This window comes from Panthera leo, chromosome B3, assembly GCF_018350215.1.
Source record: "Panthera leo isolate Ple1 chromosome B3, P.leo_Ple1_pat1.1, whole genome shotgun sequence".
Taxonomy (NCBI): Eukaryota; Metazoa; Chordata; class Mammalia; order Carnivora; family Felidae; genus Panthera; species Panthera leo.
Window position 1 is genome coordinate 69,877,044 of NC_056684.1, and position 24,579 is coordinate 69,901,622.

The window sequence follows — 24,579 nt, forward strand, 5'->3', positions numbered from 1 at the left end:
ACTGAGTCTTCACCCTTCCTAACCTCTTCAACATGGCCTCTCTCTACCTTCAGTTGTAAAATATGTTTGGCCAGTCTTTGGGTCCTTTTCTGAGTTGTTTACTCTTATGTAAGTGTTATCTAATTGTATCCATGGGACAAGGTGAGTTTAGGGTCCTCCTACTCTACCGTCTTCCCTGGGGGGTGGTTATTAGCAAAAATTTTCAGAAGCATTTTTTTCTTCTGGCAGATACAGCAACATACATTCACTATTCTGTCTCAGGGCTTTATCAACTCTCTAGTTTTCTATTCCAGAGAACATAATCCATGTCCATTACAGTAATGATATAATGCTGTTGGACCAGATGAGAAGGAAGTGGCAAAGTTATAGACACTTTTGTAAGTCACATGTATGCCAGAAAGTGGGAAACATATTTTCCCCCAATTCATGGACCTGTCCCTTTGGGATAATTTCTAGGAGACCAGTGGTCTAGGGTAGAAACAGTGATATTTGAAGTTACTGAGTCACATATGGATACTACATGGAGAATTTGTTAGCCCGTATGGGTGATCTTAGTACAGATCTTTATGATTTAAAATATTCTTCCGTCCTCTTTAGCTTTCTTATAATAAGAAAACATTTATGCAACACTAATTTGAAAATATACATGCTCCCCTTTTCTTGTTACATTATTTATAATAGCCAAGATATGGAAGCAACCCATGTCCATCAATAGATGAATGGATAAATATATGGTATATATACACAATGGAATATTAATCAGTCATAAAAGGAATAAGATGTTCCCATTTGCAACAACATGGATGGACCTAGAGAGTACAATCCTAGATTAAATAAGTCAGAGAAGGAAAAACATCTGATTTCATCATATGTGGAATTTAAGAAATAAATGAGCAAAGAAAAAAAGAGAGATTAAAAAAAAAAAACCTCTTAAATACAGAGTATAAAGTGATAGTTGCCAGAGGGGAGGTTGATGGGAGGATAGGTGAAATAAATAAAGAGGATTAAGAGGTACAAACTCAGTTATAAAATAAATAAGTCACAGAAATGAAAAGCACAGCATCAGGAATATAGTAAATAAGATGGTAATAATATTATTTGCTGACAGATGGTAGCTACTTTGTAGTGGTAAGCACTGAGTAATGCACAGAAATGTTCAATCGTATTGTACACCTGAAACTAATATAACACTGTATATTAACTATAATTCAATAAAATAATTTAAAAACAAAAAAGAAAGGAAAATAAATAAAGAAAAAGAAAAGAAAAGGAAAGAAAGAAAGAAAGAAAGAAAGAAAGAAAGAAAGAAAGAAAAAAAAAAAAGAAAACAAACATTTCTGGCTAGTTGCTAGGCCTTAGTAGAGACCAAATAACATGAGGTCAATAAGCATGAGCTGAGTGAAAATCCATAATGACTTTTAAAATAGTGATTTTTCAACCCAGAATTATCTTATCCAGTTGCTGCTTTAAAAATCTATAGCAGGATGAAGTGATGTTTAGTACAGATCAAGTATCTTTGAAAAGTGGGATATACCTTGGCATTTGTTACCAAACATGGAGGTGGTTCTCTACTGCCAGCATCTGAAAGTCTACCTGACATATTCCTATAATGCACAGTATTATATATGGGGAAGAGTGGACATACCAAGAAGTTAATGCACTCTATGAAAATTAAAAAGTACTCTAGCTTCCTTTACCTTAAATTAGGACATTTCTAAGCCACAGTTTATAGAGTCCCCCAGAGGACCATGATAGGCTCGAATCCATTACATTTATCAACATAAACATCCTTCATGTCTCCGTCTCACTTTCCAATTCATTAATGATGTTGTTTCCAAAAATCAGCTTTCAAATAAATTATAATCAAATTTTGACTTTGGATCTTCTCAAGGAGTACAAACTGAGTAAACTACATAGAATTACTAGTCTCACATATATTTGATATAATGATTCCTAACATTCTCCAGAGCTAGTTGGCAGTTCATTTGCAAACCTGTGGGAAGCAGAAGAGATGTAATTATATCTTTCTATTGTAAAAATGATCATAATTTCAATTACAAATATTTAGTAGATAGTAATGCTGTCTGATAAAATAACCCATATCATAGTGGATTCACAATTCCCATGGTAGTAAGGGTGATGAATAAATGCTTTACAGAAGTAGTAGAAATCTATTCAGTGACATAGCTGTTATGTCCAGCTCCAGATGTGGCAAGTATCAGAAACCTAAGTGAAAATATCCAATAGGTTGATGGATGTATAGTTTTAGAGCTCCAAAGCCAGATTGAGTCAGCAGAATTTGACATAATGTCCCCATTTGCTCAATCTTTTTATTGATATCTTTATGTCTTTGTTCCGTAATGTATAGATGGCAGGATTCAAGACAGGGGTGATAGCAAAGTCAACAATGAATAGGTATTTATCAATTGATGATGTGGGGAAAGGCCATACATAGAGAAACATGCATGGAGTGAAAAATAGAACCACCACAGTGATGTGAGCTGACAGAGTGACAAATGCTTTGGATAAGTCTCCTGAAGAACGTTTCCAGACAGTGACCAAAATGAAGATATAGGAAAGGATTAGCAGGAAGAAGGTGCCCATGCTCATGAAGCCACTGTTGGCAGCAATAATAAACTCAAACTTGGCTCCATCTGTGCATGCAAGTTTTATGATCCTGGGAAAGTCACAGTAAAAGCTGTCTACTTTATTAGGACCGCAAAAGGGCAAGTTTATAATGAAAGCAAACTGGGACATAGCATGGATCACCCCAATGACCCAGCCAGCAATTACAAAAGAAACACATATTTTAGGGTTCATGATGTTCAAGTAGTGAAGAGGATTACAGATTGCTGTGTACCTGTCAAATGCCATGGCGATGAGTAACACCATCTCCACTCCTCCCATGATGTGGATGAAGCATATCTGTGTCATACAACTTTGGAAAGAAATTATCTTATACTCATTTAGAAGGTCTGTAATCATCTTTGGAACTGTGGTAGAGGAAAGCCCCACATCAATGAGGGATAGGTTGGCCAGCAGGAAGTACATAGGAGAATGTAAATGAGAATCAAAAATTACCAAAAAGACAATGAAAAGATTTCCCAGGATGATCCCCAAATAAATCAAGGAAAATATCAACATGAGAAAAACTTTAGTTTCCCAAGAACTAGCGAGTCCCAACAACATAAACTCAGAAACAACAGATTCATTTAGTCCATTCATTGACTTGGACAGAAGAGGTGATTTCAAATCGCCTGAGGATAAAACATGAAGAAAAGTGAGAATCAGTGGTACAAATGTAGTTTCCTATTTATCCTACTAGTTTATTCATATCCTAGAGTTAGAAATAATTTAATTGGAAAAGAAATACAAAGAAAACAGAATTACTATTTTTCCCTTCTTATTCCATTATCAGGCATTTTGTTTTCCTGTTAGAGATTTCAAGACATTTCCCCTGACCACTTAACTAGGTATTTCCACAACCGAAAAATCTCAAACATTTCTGTCACCTTCACATTGCTTTCATACTAGCAAATTCTTGTCAGCTAGATATTTTACCTCACTGTTCAAATAGAGATCATCAAGCTGAGACTGTTGAATAAGTTTCACCTTGCTTCACCTCATCTGTGGGGTTTTTTTTGTACAATTTATCATGCAAGTCCAAATTGAAATGCTTTGTTCAAGACACATTATTTTCATGGTGCATGCATGGACCTCTATGTCAAATAAAATATTGGGTATGAGAGAAAAAATACCGTTAGTAAGTAAGGAAATGTTTGTTAAGCAAAGATAATATTAACAGATAAAACATATTAAGTGATTCCTCCATGCAAGCCACTGTACTCAGTACATCATTGTAACTTTATAAAATTCTATAATATAATCACTGTTTTATTAGATTCATTTTACTAGTGTAGAAACTGAGTCCCAGAAGGATTAATTGTCAGAGCCAGAATTTGTATCTATGCTTGCAGGATACCAGAATTCCTGATCTAAACCATGGCAGTATGACATTCAAGGACGGCCCCTTCAATTATATCCTGGGTCTTATGCAAGACCCATCAATTAATTTTCTTCCTCTTTAAATTTTCCTTGACCTGTAACTAAGAGAACATTAAGCATTATGACTTATTAGGATAGTGAACTCTCTTTTGAAAAAGCCAAATCTTTATATCTTGTGTTCTTTTCTAATTTTTTTCCTCTCCAACTCTTCATTGGCAAGCTGGTCCAAACTTATTTTCATTCATAAGTAAAATTAGTATCCACAGGTCTCTTCCTTGTTAGGAAGAAGCTTTGGATCCTGGATATGTCACATAACACTTTCTTTTCAATCATTATTTACCTTGATCTTACCGTAGGATTTGATACTGTTTATCATGCCCTTCCTTGTTTCTGCAACTCCTTCTGACCTTGGCTTCTTGTCTTCTTTAAAGTCATTTCCCTTCCAACTTTTTGCCAATAGAAATTCCATTTGTTCAGGTAGTGAGCTAAAATCATTCAAATTAGGAGCGTGTAGGCCTATCCCACTTGAAAGTTTGTTATATGATTTTTCTAAACCAGTTACTATAATCTCATTTTCCTTGAGATGTTAAGATGGATTGTGTAGCCCAGAATGGTTCATTGAATTGAAAATCAATGTCATCTGTGGAGAGTTTTCTTTCCCAAATAAAAAGGACAAATCTTCATGTGCAAACGGATTTTCCTGATCCATATTTTCCTGAATTTGATGCTAATGTTATGGCTAAAAGTGAAGTAACCCTGACATTCGAAAGCTCATGTGCTAAAAGTAAGAGTAAAAAGTTAGAAAGGACCTGGAACCCAAAATGCATGAACAGTCACTTAACCAAAGCCATGAATGATCTCCTCCTTCTGCTTTTTAGTACCTACATGTTCACTTTTCTATCTGTAGGTTTATCACTGCACTCCAGAGCAATATATTCATAGCTGTATACGATACACACAAATGGAAGTCTGACTTCCACCTTCAAGTTATCAAGCCAAAACTGAACTCATATTCCACACCATTGTTTTAATAAATATCATTACCATTTTCCCAGATGCCCAATACAGACACCTGTGTGGCACTCTTGTTTGTATTTCCCTTTCCACCTCTAGTTGCACAATTTTTATTGGTGAATATTTCTTCATCTTCTCTTCATTCTATCGTCATTTTTTTTTTTTTTTTTTTGCCTTTGGTCTATGTATTTTATCATCTTGACAGTTGAAAAGATCTCTCAGCTCCATTCTTCCTCAAGTCCAGTTGATTCTATAGTCTGACTTGAGATATGTCTGTCAAAAGTCAAGTTTGATCATGTGACTTTCCTACTTAAAGCCTCTGGTAGGTTTATCAAGAGAAAATTCTTGAAATCTCACAGCACATCACATAATATGCTGAGAAGAGATGAGTAATATTTGGTTTCAGAAGCTGTTTCCATGAAAATTTTAGGGAATGAATGTACTAAACAGTCACTGGATAAGTTTCAAAACTGATTCTTTTTTTTAAAATTTATTTTAATGTTTATTATTTTTGAGAGAGCGAGCGAGCACTAACAGGGGAAGGGCATAGAGAGAGGGAGACACAGAATCTGAAGGAGGCTCCAGCCTCTGAGCTGTCAGCAGAGAGCCAGATATGGGGCTCGAACTCACAAACTGTGAGGTCCTGACCTGAGCCAAAGTCAGACACTTAACCCACTGAGCCACCCAGGTGCCCCTCAAAATTGATTCTTGATAACATCTCTTAGTAAAATAGGAAATATTAAGAAATATTTTTAACATGATTGTTTTAATAGAATTTTTAAACCAGCAGTCAAAATCTGGTTATAGGTGAAATATCAAAATCAATAACATAAAGAAGGAAGCCTGCAGCACTGTTTCAATCATATGCTATGGACAAGAAGATTAAATCAAGTAATTCTACTGAAGGGACTGTTGTAATATATATTAATTAACAAATCACACAGTTGTCGACCTCAAAAACTTAAGACAAATATTAAGAATATTAAATTTAGTAAGATCATTTTATTTTTTAAATTTTTAAATATTTATTTATTTTTGAAAGAGAGAGAGACAGAGCATGAGTGGGTAAGGGGCAGAGAGAAAGGGAGACACAGAATGTGAAGCAGGCTCCAGGCTCCGAGCTGTCAGCCCAGAGCCCAACTCGGGGCTAAAACTCAAACTGTGAGATCATGACCTGAGTGAAGTTGGATGCTTAACCAACTGAGCCACCAGGTGCCCCTAATAAGATCATTTTAATAAATATAATGTCAAAAATAATCTGTTAAATAGAGAAACTTCAATTATAAGTGAACAAAATGTGTAGTGTATGCATTCTACTGAAAAAAAATTTTTTCTGAAATATTTGAAACCTGTATGATAAGGGAAATGAAACCATGCAAATGGAGGGAAAGAAAGATGACAAGTAATAAAAATATCAATTCTCACTGACCAATTTGTGCACTAACTGCAGCGCTCATTTGAAGTCCAGTGGAAATCTTTTGGAACATTACGAAGTGATCCAAACGTCTGTTTCAAAACTCAGGAAATTTTCCAAAGGAAATGAAATGGGAATTGAGGACAAAATGAGAATGCTTTCTATAAAAGATATTAGAATATGTCCTAAACCTATACTAATTAAACAGTGATTAATTTGGCTAAAGGTCAACAGATAAATAAAACACAGTTAAGAATGTGATACAAATAAGGGAATTTGACATATGATAAAAAAGGCATCACAATTATGTAGGTGATGAAGAGTTATTCAATCTACTATAACACTATATGTTAACTACACTGGAATTAAAATAAAAATAGATAAATTCAGAATATTCAATAGTTGTTAAACATGTAGCTCAACATTGCAAACATAAAGTTGTAAGTATCTTGTTATACATTTAACAATTTTTTTAATGTTTATTTTTTTGAGAGAGAGAGAGAGTGCCATGGGAGAAGGGCAGAGAAAGTATCTTATTGTACATTTTATAGCAATGGAGGTTCTGGATGATTAGAAGGATTAAATGTACAAGTAAAATTATAGAATTTTAAGAAAATAGGTATGAATTAATTTGAAAACTTCAGGTGAAGAGGTCTTTCTGTATTTACTCCAAGTTCAGAAAGTAGATTCCAGTTTTGTATTTATTTCTCAACAGAATGGATAAACCTGTTGCTGCTGTAGGTTCCGGGAAGCAGTGCTTCTCATTCTCAGCTCATGGGAGATATGAAGTGGTACAGTCATTCTAGAAGGCAGTTGAGTCATAAAAGTAAAAAAAAAAAAAAAACAAAAAACCAAAAACACACCTCAGTAATCCTGTTGGAATTGTTTTGAAAGGAAATAGAGAAATGAACAAAATGTATTTGTAATGTTATTTTACTTATGAGCATTTTGAATAATGTAAGCTAATTGGAAACATATTGTTTAAGAATAACAGAGTGATTAAATAAGTGGATATATTCATACACGGCAGGCTTAAAAATGAACATTAAATCTACATTAAGTGGGGTGAAAAGATTTCAGTAAGTTAAGGAAACATTTATAGAGAAAATCTTCTTATTTTGGGGGCTGGAATAACATTTTGCATGAGTGAATGTTTAGGATTCACCCCAAGTTTCTACAGGTGGTGGAATTTTAAATAGTTTTATGCTTTTTTTTAATGTTTATTTTTGAGAGAGAGAGAGAGAGAGAGAGAGAGAGAGTGAGAGAGAGAGAGAGGGAGAAGGAAAGCACCAAAGGGGGAGGGGCGGAGAGAGAGGGAGACATAGACTCTGAAGCAGGCGCCAGGCTCTGAGCTGTCAGCACAGAGCCCCATGTGGGGCTCAAACCCACAAACCTTGAGATCATGATATAAGCCAAAGTCAGATGCTTAACTGAGCCATCCAGATGCCCTTATTCTTGTTTCTTTATCTCCAACTTGATTTGCTATATATCTAGGGGTAATATTTATTGTTTTTTAAGTTTGAAAGTAAATGTGTCAAAATAAATTGAGAGGATGGAAAGAAACATTTATATAGGAGCCATTTCCAGGAAACAGTACAACGCAGTGTTTAAGAGCACAAACACAAGGCCCAAACTGTTTGCATCCCCACATCCCCCATTTACCAGCTATTTGTTCTATGTTAGTTCTATGTTAGTTACCAGACTGCTGGATGTATCAGTTTCTTCATTGTTATAGGCAGATCCTAAGTCAGTAGCTTCTGTAATTGTTTTAAGGACTAAATGAATTGAAATAAGAAAACATAAGAAAATGCTTGGACATATAGTAAATGCTAAATAAGTGTTACCTATTGTGATAATTTTGATGATTTTCAGGAAACAGACCTAGCATTTCAGACTGGTAACTGATTGAATAAATCTGGCAGAAAGAAAGCTAGCATGCCCTTGTCATGTTGTTTCAGTAGGAATACAATCCTGAAGGCATAGATACTGCTTTTTGTTTTAAGATACTAATATTTAGAGAAAAGGAGATGGAAGAGTCAATATACTTCATATACTATCTTTAAAAAGATACTAGAGCTTTGAAGAATATGTTTATTCATCATACAGTTTTAACTCTGAGAATAATACCAGAAGGATATTAAACAACATGAATTAAAGTTAAGTTAACATCATTAAAGTTAAGTGAATTAACAAAAGAAAAGAGTGACTGAAAAAGAAATAAATTATGGGGAGCCAAAAAAGGGGTGATAATAATGGAGCCAGATACTGTAGAATTAAAGATTGAATTTCCACCTACCTGCAGGCTCTGGTTTCACCCTCCAGCTTCAAGGGATTGAGAAACACAGAGAGATTAACTCCCTTTTAGATTCATTGTTATTAATTAAGACACATAGTTAAAAATAGTGCTCACCATTAGGAATGAAACCAATTACGGGGCTGGGTATTAATGACTAATATCTATTCCATTATTGGTTGTCTATAGAAATTAGGTCTTTTATGAACATTGGGTTTTTCCCCAAGGTCAAGTTACATGAGCTACAGAACAGTGTGATAGAGAAATTGAACAGTCTGGTGTTATGAGTAGTAATTATGTGATTGTGACAGTATTTTTTCAAATTTGAGATTAGAGATGTGATACATTACAGATGTTTTATAGATTATAGAATTGTTGAAAGTTAACAGAATCATGACTCACTGATTGTATCTGTTTGGCATCAATATTATGTAAAGGACTAAATACCACTACATACTCTTAATTGCTAGTTGCACTTAGGATTCTGAGAAATAGTAAATTTGTATTTGAAAAATATGAAAGCATCAAGCATAGATTGAATATAAACTCAAAAATGTCACTTGGAGTTTTAATAACCTGAAATAATTCTACATGGAAGTCTAAAGACAAAGGAATTTTTGTTTTTGGGAAAAAAGCAGTATGTTTATTGGTTAAATATACTTAAGTGATGTTTTTCAGTTTTCACAAATAACTTAAGCAAACAGAGTACTTTACCTAGGGCTTCACTGCAGGATTTGTTGGAGTTTCACCTGTACAGCTTTAACTTGGGATACCTTTTGTGATGAAATGATTTTCTGTTGAAAGGAAATGGAAGCTATTTAATTAAGAGGAATATATTTTCTGGAGGGATTACCTCCAGAACATCAGTCCTTTTTAGCTAAAATGCAAAGCTTTTTATGGCAAATATACTGGCCAAGTCCCTATACATAGAACTAGAAAAGTACTGAATAACAAAATAAGGGGAACATAATGAATCTGAGAATGATAATGCAGTCTGGTTAATGAAGTGTGAATTGTGTAAATGAGGAAGAATCAAGACAAGATAACAGTGCAGAAACAACTTACAAGAACCTGAGGATCTTTTCTCTGCAAGCTGAAATCCATAAATATTTATTGTTTCCTGATTTAAGAGTGGGAAGGCAATGGATTTGGCATTAATGAATTGAGGATACAGTCTCTATTGACTACTGTTCTCCTCCTCATCTCAGCAATATAAACTACGAGGAAAGGTGAGGCAATATGAAAATGCAATGATGGCATGATTTATTATCTATACTGACTAGATGAAAGTCAGAAGGAAATGTGATTCATTTTGCGGCCAGTTGTTCAGAAGCATGGGTGTATGGGTGTTTTGGTTCATGAATTATTAGTAAATAAAAAACCAACTTAGTTTACCATTTTACTTTTTGTTCCTAATTTCATAGTATTGGGTTTCCCAGGACAATAATTTACCTTACTTACAATACGTTCTATCCCCATATCATTATAATGGGGGTTGGGTAGGTAATTTGGTGTCTGAGGCAAACTTGTTTGCTGCTTGACCAGGCAATCTTTGGTGGTAACTCTTATTTCTGGTATTCCTCTTAGTATTTTGATCACAAATACTTTAGTGTCCAAAACCAAGTGTTAATGTCCGTTCTGCTACTCTGTGAAGCAGGAACCATGACAGAATTATAGGATAGTTCTAGGAGGAAATGTCTGTGAAGGAGAATAAGAGCAGTAGTGGGTAAGGAAAGCCTTTTTTTTAATTTATTTTATTTATTTTTTTAATATATGAAATTTACTGTCAAATTGGTTTCCATACAACACCCAGTGCTCATCCCAAAAGGTGCCCTCTTCAATACCCATCACCCACCGTACCCTCCCTCCCACCCCCCATCTACCCTCAGTTTGTTCTCAGTTTTTAACAGTCTCTTATGCTTTGGCTCTCTCCCACTCTAACCTCTTTTTTTTTTTTTTCCCTTCCCCTCCCCCATGGGTTTCTGTTAAGTTTCTCAGGATCCACATAAGAGTGAAACCATATGGTATCTGTCTTTCTCTGTATGGCTTATTTCACTTAGCATCACACTCTCCAGTTTAAGGAAAGCCTTCTTAACAAAATGCCATGTGGCTCTTGTGAAAAAGGAAGGGAAAGGAGGGAGATTGGATGGGGTAACCTCGGACTGAAGTGCAGCTCTGAGAAACCCCGGTCAGGTTGATGGGGGCTCCAGCAAAGATTGAGCAGGAATGTCCGGGCTCTGGTACACCTACTGTTGTTAATCATTGGCTGGGAGAAGCCTGGAGGAGACCGTGGCCTCTGTGAATGGTGCTTTGGAATCTGAAATTGTTAACTGGAAACTGTCAGCAAAGTACATCTGCTGAAGCCAATTCTATCTTGAAGGGAGACATGAGTGGTCTCCTCATGACCCTCCTGTGGCTCAGTGCAGTGTTAGATATTCTCTACCTATTATATACCAGATTTCACAACATTTGAAACCTTTGCTTGATGTTTCATTGTTCTGATACTTTTGATTTTATTTCAAAAGAATCTCATTTTTCTTTGTTAATACCTATTTGCTTCTAATTTTTTTTAATGTTTATTTACTTAGAGATAGAGTGTGAGTGGAGGGAGGGACAGAGAGAGAGAGGGAGACACAGAACTGGACGCTTAACCAAGAGCCACCCAGGCATCCCAATACCTATTTGCTTCTAAATCACTGTTAGATCTGCCTTTATATTCCTCTTTACTCTCCAGTAATTTCTATTCTCTTCAAGTTTACCATCTATCTAGGAAAACAAATGAAATGGGCAATATTGTATGTTAAATGCTATTATAAGTAGGTAGACAGTCCTAGACTGAGGAGTCTATAGAAAGGATATGTAACTTTTAAACAAAAATGTTGCCTAGGAACAATAAGTTTATTTCTGTCTTGTGAATGTGTACCTCTTAATTCTCTTTATTTCACACATCCCCTCACCTACATTTCTTTTTATACATTTTGTTTAGTGCCCTTGCCTTATTTAACTGGTCAGGACTTCCAATAAAATTCCAAATATTAGTGTTGAGAGGAAGCATGTTTTTCTCATTCCCAATCTTAGGTTAAAGGTTGGAATTGGAAAGGTTGGGGGAGCTTCCAATATTTTATCATTAACTGTGACTTATGCTGGAGATGTTTGTAAGTACTTTTTCAGCTCAAATACTTTTCATTCTAAATCTACATTTCTGGGTTTTAACATGAAAGTGTATGGGATTTTATCAAGTGTTCTTTCTATATCTACTCAGATATGTGTATGATTTTTCTCCCCACCCTCCATTTTTTTTTAACCTGGTGATTGGTTTCCAATAGTTAGGTCAACCTTGCATTTCCAGTACTAAATTAATTTAGCATAACATTTTATTCTTATTATATATCGTTTCACTTTCTTTGCTATAGTTTTGGATGTTGCATGTATGTTTATGAGAGTGAACAGCATATAATTTTTCTTTTTTATGTCTTTATCTGATTTTCATGTAAAATTTATGTTGGCTTCATAAATCTGGATAAAGTGTTAGCATCTGGTGTGAAATCCATTCTTCCAAATTTGTGGACATCTTGGAGAAAAAAAATGTAGAAGGAATGATAGAAATGACCTCTCCATCTCCTTGGAGGAATGCTAGTTGGACCACTTGTAATATTTTTTATTAGAAAGATAATGGGGAGGCTTCACATACGTAGCCCTTTGAGCAGGCTACACTTGACCTGTCTAGGTTGCTAATAGTAAATTAGCCTGGAATTTTTGGAATGATTGGATGGATTCAGCTGAAAAATGTCAATTAGCTAGCCATTTGTCAGAGTAAACGTTGAAGATGTTTTATGACCAAAATAAGGTCCTTTTCTGTAAGGAGGTATACACGCATCATTAGGGCCGAGTCTTCATTGTTCTGTCTTCTTCACGTGCAGCCTACAACAGCCTGAACAAACTTGGGGACTCTTCTTAGTGGTCTCAGGAGGCTCCATTCTTGACCTTTGTGTTCTGTATCCTTTGGCTTATTGGTAAATTTTGATAGCAGATAATGTTTTTGATTGTCCAACTTTGTTATTTTGGCCAAAAAAAAAAAAAAAGTGTTTCTTCTTTCTCTCTTCTCAAGAGAACGTTATATAAAAAATATTTCTTTTTTCTTTTTAAAATTTTTATTTATTTATTTTAAATTTCTGTTTTCTTTCTTAAGTGTTTTGAGTATTCACCAGGGAAGCCTACTTTAGGCCTGCACTTTTCTTTGTGAAATGCTGTATCAGTCAGGGATCAGCCATCAAAAAGGACGCACACGTGATTTGAACAGAGTTTAATATAAAAATTAACCAGGTACAAAGTTGTTAACTAGGTATCTGAAAGTATATAAAGATAGCTCTCTGCTTTCATGGAGGTAACAGTTGTAAGAAGCAGCTTCTACTCCTAAGGGTGAGGGAGCAGAGACAAGAAATTGGAATTACTGAAACGTAGTTCTTTAGAATAGAGTCCTGTGGAGCTGATGAAAATCCCTTTTTGGAGGGAGTGTATCTTGGCTATTGCTTGTTTCTCTGAACTCAGAAGAGAGGCATGATAAACCCGGGACCTGGATTTTTTGGAGATAGAGTAGCAGCATGCTAGTGTTATCTCTAAGAAAGCCCACTGAGGCTAGTTCTCAAACTGTTGGAGAGACCGCACCCTGGATTCACCTGCTGCCATAGCAAAGAAACATCACTGCAGTAGCTGTGGTGATAATGCTCACACAGGCACAGCAGGCAGAGGGGGAGCCCGTAGAAGCAAAGAGGAAGGAATCCCTTCCCCTCTCTCTACCTTTGCAACCTCCCCCTGGCATGGTCTATCACCAGAACATAAAATGGAGACAGATGGCAGTACAGGAATGTGGTTTGCGGAGTCCCCATATCAGAAAGCAGAGTGCAAAAGGGTGGGTTTTGAGCTGAGAGATAATCATACAGTTTCAATATGTTTAATAAACATAGGTATATAAGGACATTTTTACTTTAGGAGGTAGTTTCTTATAGGAATTTTCCTATTTTCTGTAAAACTTTAAATTCAGAGGTGTAAGATTGGACATAATATCATCTTATAATATTTTTAAGGATTGCAGCATCTGTGTTTTTGATATTGGTTATTTGTGCCTTTTTTCCCCCTTCTTGATCAGTCTTGCCAATGTATTGTCAATTTTGTTGGTCTTCTGAAATAACCAACTTTGGTTTTGTTAAGTGTTGAATGTAACATTTTTTTTTATTTTGATTAATTTTTGGTCTTATTATTTTCCTCCTCTAGTTTCCTTAGGTGAATTATCTTTAGATGGACACTTGGATCACTTGCATGTGTCATTTCTCTTTTAAAAATATGTGCATATAGAAAAGTGCTTGCAAATGCGGCTATAGCTGCATTCCATATGTGCTTATGTATGTATTGTTTTTTTATTAGTGTTTAGTTAAAAATTTTCTTAATTTCCATTGTGTTTCTTGTTGAAATATGGATTACTTAGAGGTGAATTGTGTTGACTTACTAATGAGTTAAATGAAGTTAATATGCTTAGAAACTAGATGGACAGTAGGATCTCATTTTATAGTCTATCAATTAGAATATTAATTATATTGTGTAGCAAGAACTCAATCCTGATCCAATGTTGTTTTATTCCTCCAGTACAGAGTTGTGAGAAAACGTTATATATAGCCTTCAAATCACTTATGAATAAATGGTGGTTCCTAAAACTAAAGACTTCTATTACTGAGTACAGCTGAGATAATTGCATCTTAAAAATATTCCAAGAAACCATCATATGTCCCCATGGATATCTGAAGGCTGATCTAAGTATTGCTTCCATGATTATTTGGTTTGGGGAAATATAACTTTCTGCAAACATCTCTTTTTTTAAATTTTATTTTTGATGTTTACTTATGTTTAAGAGAGAGAGACAGTGAGGGACAGAGTACGAGCAAGGAAGGGGTAGAGAGAGAAGGAGACACAAAATCTGAAGCAGACTCCACGCTCTGAGCTGTCAGCCTATACCCTGATGCGGGGCTCAACTCACGGACTGTGAGATCATGACTTGAGCCGAAATCGGACACTCAACTGACAGAGCCTCCCAGCCGCCCCAAACATCTCTTGATATAGTTGGCACTTCTCTTTTTAAAAATATTCCAGGAAATGAAAAATTATAACTACCATTATTTATATAGTTTCATTAGGTCAGCTATGTCATCATCACTTTATTTTAATGGTATAGAGATTGAGATGTCATTATGAACAGTTTAGGTCTTGGTATACAGATAGTACACAAGAAGTCATGGCTTTCTTCTTTTGTTCATGGGAGTAAACTAGAAATCACAATATTATAAAGCTGTGTCAGTATAATTTTAGTTAGCAAATGGCCTGTATCACTCAGTGCTGTAATGTATGCTCTATTACAATGGCAGTTTCATTCAAAAAGATCAGAAGATGTTGACATGACTGTTTTGCCCAATCCAAGACTACTAACACTAACACCCAACTGCTCACATTTTCTTTCTCTATGTTTTACTATTTATGCATGCCATATCATACATTTTGGGGGCTTTCTGTTGAGGGCTTCGCTCGAAGGGAGAAGTTGGTTAGGCATATAGCCCAAAAGAACATGGTCTATCTGAAACCTGTAGAAAGAAAGGTTGTGTGGTATGTGGAATTTTGTGGTGGTGGTGGTGTTGTTAGAAGACCAAAAAGAAAGCCTTTCCTTTATTTTATTTTTTTTAATTTGCAATATATAACACCTGAAATAAACAAAGCAATGTAAGTGGGTTAGGAAGAAAAGCATGCAAATGAACGATGGTATGGTGGTAGATAGAACATACCAATACCATCTCAGCTGCCTCGGCTCCTTCTGGAGTCCCTCTGTTTCCTGGAGGGAGCATTAGCTCTGCTCCTCTCAGTGTGTAGCTTTCATTACTGACTCCAGAGCATCTGCTCCAGTTGTGTGCCAGCCACCAGGACAGAGGAAAGAGAAATGGAGCTGATGTCTTTAAAGAGATGGCTGAAGTTTCACAAATTGCTTCTCATGTTCTGCTGCCAGAAGTCAGTCATATGGCCATATCCGTCTGCAGAGACTAGGAAATCTGCGCTGCAGCTGGGTGGTCATGTGTCCAGCTGAATCTTGAGGGTGTTGTGTTAGTCATGGGAAGAATAGGCATATGGACCCTTAGCAGCCAGGCACTGACTTACAGTGTATCCCCATGTTTGGTTTTACAAGGCAACACAAGATTGTTTTTCAGGATGGTTAAGTCAACTTTCACCCACCAGCAGGCCATAAAATTTCCATTAATACACAGCAATACATATTGTCAACAATAACTTACTGACAGATGTTTTTCTTTAACATGTATGTCATTATGATCTAAAGTTACATTTTTGTGATTACTAATGAGGTTGAGTGTCTAGTGTCCAGTGGTATTTCTTTTCAGAAATAAACACCTGATCTAAATTTTTCCCACTGTCCCCCCTTTTGGATTATTTCTCTTTTTTATTAATTTCTAGGAAGTTTTTAGATTTTTGAATAAAATTATTGTGTTGTATGCATTGATGGTTTCATTTTGGCTTTCTTCTCTTCGCTGTAAATTTTTTGCTTCAAAGGAACACATTCTTCCCGTCTACTAGCAATCCTTTCTTAATGCTTTAACATCAGGTAAAATTAGAATCATGAAATTCATTTATTCACATAAGAAAATAAGTAATGTTTCAAGAAGTTGTGAATACTTTTTCTGTTGTATTTAGCAAAAAAATATGTGAAGAGAAATTCAATGTTTGAATCAACAGTTAAGACTTGAAAACTTGGGGGTCCTGGGTGGCTCAGTCAGTTAAGCATGCGACTTTGGCTCTGGTCATGATCTCGCTGTTCGTGGGTTCGAGCTCCACGTTGGGCTCCGTGCTGACAGCTCAGAGCCTGGAGACTGCTTCGGATTCTGTGTCTCCCCTCTCTCTCTGCCCCTCTTCCGCTTATGCTCTCTCTCTGTCTCTCAAAAACTGAATAAATGTTAAAGATTAAAAAAAAAGACTTGAAAATTTGAACTATAAGGGTTATGCTGTGGAGTACAAGGGCAATAACATTATAATTTGATTCATTTTTTTTTCTAGGTAGATGTAGATCACTCAAATATCTTTATTATCCTCTCTAGCTAAGTTAGAATTAAAGTAAGTAAATCATGTATTATTAGAAATGAGAATAATGGTAATTAACTCATAGTGGTTTTGTAACATACATAAACTAGGTAAAATGCTTAGCATGGTGTAGGGATTATTGGTAAACTAATGTTAGTATTTATTACTCTTATCATTATCATTATCAATGTTGTCATCTGGAAATATTTGAATAAATGTAAAGGAATATTTGTACAAATTATTATTTGCAGTTATTATCCTCTCCAAGTGGTAAGAATATAAGTGTTGGAGTTTTGAACACATTTTCATAATGGAATAAACACAAACCATACATCTGGGAATACTTAAAGCTGTCGGTATGATGAACAGGTCATGTTTCCAGTTCAGTTTATAGGTAAAAATGTGGCCAAATTTGGATGTAAAGGGTGCAATTTCTGATTTAATGAGAAAACTAGAAATTATCCTTTGAATCCATATGCTGACTTATCAGTCTCTTTATGGCATTCCTAATGTCTCTATTTCTCAGTGTGTAAATGGCTGGATTCAGGAGAGGTGTGATTACTGTGTAAAACACAGCAAGAAACTTGTCCACCCAAGTGATGCTAAGTGGCCACAGATAGATGAAGATGCAGGGTCCAAAGAACAGCAGCACCACTGTGATGTGGGCGGTACAGGTAGACAGTGCCTTTGATGCTCCATTCTTAGAGTGAAGGCGCACTGTTACTAGGATATAGGTGTAGGAGATGAGTAGGATAATGAAGCAAGTTGTTGCCAAGACCCCGCTGTCAGCATTTATCAATATTCCTAGAGTATGTGTGTCCATGCAGGCCAATTTGATCACCAAAGGGATATCACAGAAAAAACTGTCCACTGTTCTGGGTCCACAGAAGGGCAGATCTAAAATCATAGCTAGTTGGCTCATGGCATGCACAAAGCCAATGACCCATGATATCAAAACCAGCCAGATGCACTTTTGTCTGTCCATGATGCTGGAATAACGGAGTGGCTTGCAGATGGCCACATAACGGTCATAGGCCATTGTCACGAGTAGCACCATCTCACCCCCTCCAAAAAAATGCACACAGAGGATCTGGCTCATGCATCCACCGAAGGAGATGGTCTTATTATCCTTTAGGAAGTCTATGATCAGTTTAGGGGTAGTTACTGAGGAAAGGCAGAAGTCCACAAATGAGAGATTGGCTAAGAGGAAGTACATCGGGGAACGGAGATGAGGGTCAGTGATGAACAAGAACACGACAAGGAGGTTGCCCACAACCGTCATCAGGTAAAGCATGGAAAATGGCAGTAAGAGGAAGGTCTGGAGCTCTCTTGAATTACAAAGTCCACGAAAAATAAACTCAGACACCACAGACTGGTTAGCTTCCTCCATTTAGTACGTTGTGTTCTCATGTGACCCAAAGGAAGAACTAAGAACTTCTAGAATGGAAAGAAAAATGTAATTAATGCTCAGGTTCTGGAGAGCAGATAAATAGTACTCACATCAAAAATTCAAATCATACCATTGTACAAAAGCTCAAAATGGGGGTGCCTGGGTGCCTCAGTCGGTTAAGCATCCGAGTTCGGCTCAGGTCATGATCTCACAGTTCATGAGTTCGAGCCCCGCGTCGGGCTCTGTGCTGACAGCTCAGAGCCTGGAGCCTGCTTCACATTCTGTGTCTCCCTCTCTCTCTGCCCCTTCCCTGCTCATGCTCTGTCTCTCTCTGTCTCAAAAATAAATAAACATTAAAAAAAATTTTTATATTAAAAAAAAGCTCAAAATGGAAAATAAAGTTCTTGTGAATTTATAAGTAGGCACAGTCTGATGGCCCAGAAGGAGAGCTAAGTATAGAAGTGTAGGTCAAAAGCCTTACCTAGCTTAAGTATAGTTGTTATGGGAATAAAAAATGAATATTCAGTTAAAAATTTCAATAGTAATATATTGGGTAAATAATTTCTCCAAGGCTTGAATGTGCCTCTTCTGCAGGAAAATGAGTAGCTTTAAATATATTCAGAAGTTATTTCCCAGAATCCGGGAAATAATCAAATGCTACATTTCTGACACAAAACTTGCTTCCCAGAAACAAATATTGCTTTGTGAAAATGTGTTAGCAGACTGAACCAATTATTTCACTGACTCTGGGAAAAACCGTTCATCAAATGACTTGAGAAAAGATAGTTGTGTTTCCAAAGAGACCCCAGTTACTGACTGTGCGTTCCTAGTATCCAGTATTTCCCTGCATTTGGAATCTGCCCGTGGAAGAATATGACCACAAACTCCTGTTTCCCTTGGCCTGAGTAACATTAACATGCCTTGATGGTCCCTGGTTCTCGGTTCTCATTGGTAACAGAGATTTCTTTTTTGAGGCTGTCCTAAATGAAGGATATATGAAAGCTACTTTTACTCCTGACTGTTCTTCAGGAGAAAATATAAATTCTAAGTTCGTTTGTATGTAAACTCTTCATTTCTATTGTTTAACTTGAGCTCTGTGGAAATACATATGTTCACTTTTTCTGTAAGCCAGGAGGCCAAGGTCTTTTTTCATTTTTCCTTCTCTTTTTCCATTTCTTCTTTGGTTTCTCTTCATTTCTCCATCTTTCTCATAACCTATTTTTTTTTAAAAGTTCAGATTATAAAAGCGACAAACTAGCTTGAATTATATAGCACATCTATGTTAAGCACCTTGAAAACAGTTATCTGTCTTATTTATTCATATGTTTGTAATCCTTCTGCCGGGCTTAAAGCATTTTGCATTTCCACCAGCAATGTATGAATTACCTGTGTTTTCACAGGCTGTCCTTTGTGATGTTATTGTCATATGATGATGAGAAATGGCAAGTGTATGTGGTTTTAATTTCTTATTGTGATTTTAAGTATTTTCTCCATTTTGAAGGATGGTTTGCCTTTCTTTTTATTTCGGTTTTTTTTCTGTTTTACTTTTTCCTATTAGGTTTTGTTCTTTCTCCTTCTAAGTATTTTTCCACAAAAGGTAAGACTTTGTTAAAAAAATCAACATGTGCTTATGATGTCCTTGTTAATATCATCTCACTATTGAATTCTAATTATTTATTTTAATGTCCTTTAATATATTTTTTGGTTAGAATACTTCACATAAACCTCACAAACTATGTACATACATACCCAAATTATCTATTTTCCAAGTTGTAAAATAAAAAGTAAAAAAAAAAACCACTAGAATATAAACAGGGCTTTGTGACTCCAAAGCTTCCAATAGAATTTTCCTGCTCGAAATGGCACCTGGTTGAAACCTTGATTTTGACAAGACTAAAAAAATAAATAAAATTTCTTAAATTTTTTTTTTTAGAAGATAAGTAAGACATGGGAGCCTGGATGTCTCAGTAGGTTAAGTGTCCAGCTTCAGCTCAGGTCATGGTCTCGTGGTCTGGTCCATGGGTTTGAGCCCCACATGGGGGCTCTGTATTGACAGCCCAGAGCCTGGAGCCTGCTTCAGATCTGTGTCTTCCTCTCTTTCTTTCTCACTGCCCCTCCCCCACTCATGCTTTGTCTCTGTCTCTCTCTCAAAAATAAATAAACATAAAAAAAGTCTTCTGAAATAAGACTTTTTGTTCTATGAAGAGGTAACAGAGACACAAATAAATGTAAATGGCTAGTAACAATAGGAGTAAGATACACAGGTTCACATTAAAATCTATTCAGTTTCATTGTTTTGAATTTTAGGTACTTTGCCCTACGGTTTTTTTTTTTTTTTTTTTTTTTTTTTTTTAGTTTTTTTAATATATGAAATTTATTGTCAAATTGGTTTCCATACAACACCCAGTGCTCATCCCAAAAGGTGCCCTCCTCTATACCCATCACCCACCCTCCCCTCCCTCCCACCCCCCATCAGCCCTCAGTTTGTTCTCAGTTTTTAACAGTCTCTTATGCTTTGGCTCTCTCCCACTCTAACCTCTTTTTTTTTTTTTCCTTCCCCTCCCCCATGGGTTTCTGTTAAGTTTCTCAGGATCCACATAAGAGTGAAATCATACAGTTTTTGACTGAAGCATTTCTCCCATTTGCTACTTTGATCAGGGGTAAAACAAGTAAAATCCAAAAGGAATTAGAAAATGTCAGGATAGGTTGGAGGGTTTTTGAGAACCCATCTTCCCCTACCTGGGCATCTGGCAGCATTTAAGGTCATAGAAAGGCAATGCTGTTGTTAGTATTTGAAATGCTGTTAGGAATTCGGAAGTCCCAGGGATTTGTTGGGAGAGAAAACCCATAATCTTTCCCAGAAGACATGAACCAAATAACACATTCAGAACTCTAAGCTCTATAGATAGGTATGGAAAAAAAATGCTTTAGGAAAAGAAAAAGAATTTAGTCTTAACCTGTGTGGAAGACATTAAAAGTGTGAGTTCAAACATCAATTATCTGGGATATACTTACACTACACAGATCACCTCTGAAACCGGTTTCTTCGCTGCTTACTGAGAGGGCTGACTCCAGAGTCTGCTTTAGGTGAAATGAATTCCAAGTAATTTTCTGCCATGAGCATTATTGGAGGGACTGTGTCCTCCTCAGTGTGCCAAGTGTGCACTCTGAAGAGTATTGGAGGCTTTCCATCTCTATCTCTGTGTTTTAAGTAGAGCCACGTATTTGGAAAGGTTTTCCCTGTCATGCTCTTGGGGGATCCTTAGCTTCCAAGTTTCCCTGAGGAAAAGCTGGGTGTTGAGGGCATCATGCAATAAAAATCCACCCTTTTCAAAGTAGATTCAAGTTAGTCTAGTTAAATACAAGTGAAAGTATAAGAGAAAGGCGTTTCAAGCCTTTGATTTCTTTGTGTATTTTGAGGATATAACTTTATTTCTTTTGCCTGTATCTACCATGTCATAAAGGGAGCTAAGATATTGGTACCAATCCCAGCAGAAGTTAGATGATTTACATAGATGGGCAGGTGACAGCTAGCTCGTCTTTGGCACATTGCAACTAGGCTCATGATTTAAGGGCCTACTTGAACCTTGCTTCTTGGATTTCAGAGAAATGTTAGGTCTCAACCTTCATGGTACTTCCTTGTGCAGAGTCATGTATATTAGCAGTTTGAGTGTAAACCATATGATAGGCATTTCTCTAAGTGATGAAAAGATAATGAAAGGATACTTTTTTTTAAAAGACATTTATTCAGCATCATGATCAGATTATTACATTTAGCCATCAACAGCATGGGAGTTAAAAAAAAAAAATCTACATTACAACCCTTTGTTGGAATGCTTTACACTTTCCTCAGAGCAGAACAAAAATAATCTGTTGTACAATTAGTCACAAATACAGTTCTCCAGTTTTTTGTCCATACACATGTCTAAAACATGTCTTCTTTGAAGCAGCTAGGCCCTGCCACCAGTGTGCTTGGCTGCGTTCACAAATCTGTTGTAACCCGTAGCTTCCCTGTCACTTCTCTGGCGCTCCTCCCTTGCTAAGCTTCCTTTCCTGGCAGTAATTAAAACCTTCTACCACCTCCATAGCTACTACCACTGCTGGATCTGCCATAGCCACCTTGGTTTCATGGTTTGGCAAAGTATTGACCTACACTACCATAGGGGCCAGAGCTTCTGCCTCCAGAATTTGAAGATTGATTGTAGTAATCGCCAAAATCATTGTAGCTTCCACCACTTCCAAAGTTGCTTCCATTGGTACCAAATCCATTACAGCCTTCCCCACTGCCACCATATCCACCACCACCTCAACTACCACCAAAGCCACCTTGCCCACTGAAGTTTCCTGCACGGCCAAAGTTGTCATTTCCACCAAAAACACCTCCACGACCACCACCGAAGTTTCCAGAACCACTTTGACCTCCTTGGCTGGAGGAAGCACTAGCCATCTCTTACTTAGATGAAACTTTCCTTACTTTACGGTTGTGGCCATTCACAGTATGGTATTTTTTGAATGACGATCTTGTCTAGAGTCATGGTCATCAAATGTTACAAAAGCAAAGCCTCTCTCTTTTTGCCACTACCTCGGTGAGTCATGATTTCAATCACTTCAGTTTTCCCGTACTGTTCAAAATAATCTCTTAGATGATGTTCTTCAGTGTCTTCTTTAATGCCACCGACAAAAATCTTTTCCACAGTTAAGTGGGGACCAGGTGTTTGAGAAGCTTCTCTCGAGACAGCCTCTTTGGTCCTACAGCTCTTCCATCCAACCTTGTGTGGCCTTGCAGTCATGGCTGCATCTGTCTCTTCCACAGTGGCCTACGTGACAAACCCAAAGCCTCTGGAGCGCTTGGTGTTTGGGTCTGTCATGGCCACACAGTCCGTGAGCATTCCCCATTGCTCAGAGTGGCTCCTCAGGCTCTCATCCATTGTTTCAAAGCTCAATCCTCTGATGAAAAGCTTCCGCGGCTTTTCAGGCTCTTTGGGAAACTCTGACTGAGACATGAGGGCGGTGGGAGGGAGACTTTCATGTTGCTTACTTGGCAGGTCCACCGGCAGAAAGCCTGAGAGGATACTTTTTAATTCACTCCGTTATTAGCGAAATAATACATGAATGCAGTCTAACCTTATAGCATTTAAACTATTAATAATAGATTTATTTGGAGCAAATATTGAAGGCTCTCTTCATCTGTCCTCTCCCATCTCAGCCACTCTCAGAGGTAACGACTATCATTCCTGCAGGGCATCCTTCTGGTACTGTTCCCATCAGTAAAAATGAGTGTAATTATGTCTTTAGAGAATTTAGTTCTTTTTTTTTCTTTTGCATTTGTTTGCAGTGACGATTTTAAATACATTAGATGTGAAAGGGTCTTAATAAAATTCTCCATTTCTTTCTTTTCTCTTATCTTTTACTGGCCCTGCTTCTGCCCTTCCTCTTTGCTGTCTCATTTTCTCCCTCTCAGATTTCATCTGTTTCATGTCCAAATCTCAAAACCTTTAATTTATTTGTCCTGTGAGCTATTTTGTACCCTGAGGCCTAGAATCCAGAACTATCTCAGCCTGAGAACAGAAGGATTCAATGCCTATTCACTTGCTTATGTGCGACGACTCACTTTCCAGGCACCATCTCATACCATTATGATAACACACAATCCATTTACAGAGGAGAAAACAGGTGAAAAGAGGCTAAGTGACTTTCCTAAACCTTACAGCTGTGACGTGAAAGACCAATGAGAGGTACCCTCTGGGGAAGGATGCTGGTTCAGGGGTGAGTTTGAGGAAGTACACAATTACTGTGAAACTTGAAAAAAAGTAAAAACTCTTGCAATGCAATAAAGTATTTCTTTCATTTTATAAATGTTTTTGTTATTTTTAGTTTTTCACACACATACACACATGTACATTTTACATATAGCAAAATTAAATCTTTTAAGTATTCCGTTCTGTAGTTACACATACATGTATGTTTTTGAAGTTTTTATTTGAATTCCACTTATTTAACGTACAGCGTAATAATAGTTTCAGTTGTACAACATAGTGATTCAACATACATACATACAACAGCCAGTGCTCTTCACGACCAGTGCCCTCCTTAATGCCTATCACCTATTTCACCCATCCCCCCACCCACCTCCCCTCCAGCATGTCCCAGTTTGTTCTCTGTATTTAAGTCTGGCTCATCACGACCAGTGCTGTCTTTAATTCCCATCACCTATTTCTCCCATCCACCCACCGACATCCCCTCTGGTAACCATCAGTTTGTTCTCTATAGTTAAGACTCTGTTTCTTGGTTTACCTCTTTTTCTCTCTTTTTCACCGCCGTGCTCCTTTGTTTCATTTC

At 36.8% G+C, this 24,579-nt stretch overlaps 2 protein-coding genes and 1 pseudogene across 2 annotated transcripts; all 3 read right to left on the minus strand.

Moving 5' to 3' along the window:
• Window positions 1-2,289: 2,289 nt before the first annotated feature.
• Window positions 2,290-3,225, minus strand: LOC122221231 (olfactory receptor 4F15-like). Its single transcript, XM_042940546.1, has one exon. It carries the CDS (start codon window positions 3,223-3,225, stop codon window positions 2,290-2,292), a length of 936 nt encoding a protein of 311 aa, XP_042796480.1.
• Window positions 3,226-17,301: 14,076 nt separating this feature from the next.
• On the minus strand, window positions 17,302-18,240 carry LOC122222566 (olfactory receptor 4K3-like). The gene has a single exon (XM_042943134.1). It carries the CDS (start codon window positions 18,238-18,240, stop codon window positions 17,302-17,304), a length of 939 nt encoding a protein of 312 aa, XP_042799068.1.
• A 4,063-nt stretch (window positions 18,241-22,303) lies between these two features.
• Window positions 22,304-23,243, minus strand: LOC122221232 (annotated as a pseudogene).
• Window positions 23,244-24,579: the final 1,336 nt, after the last annotated feature.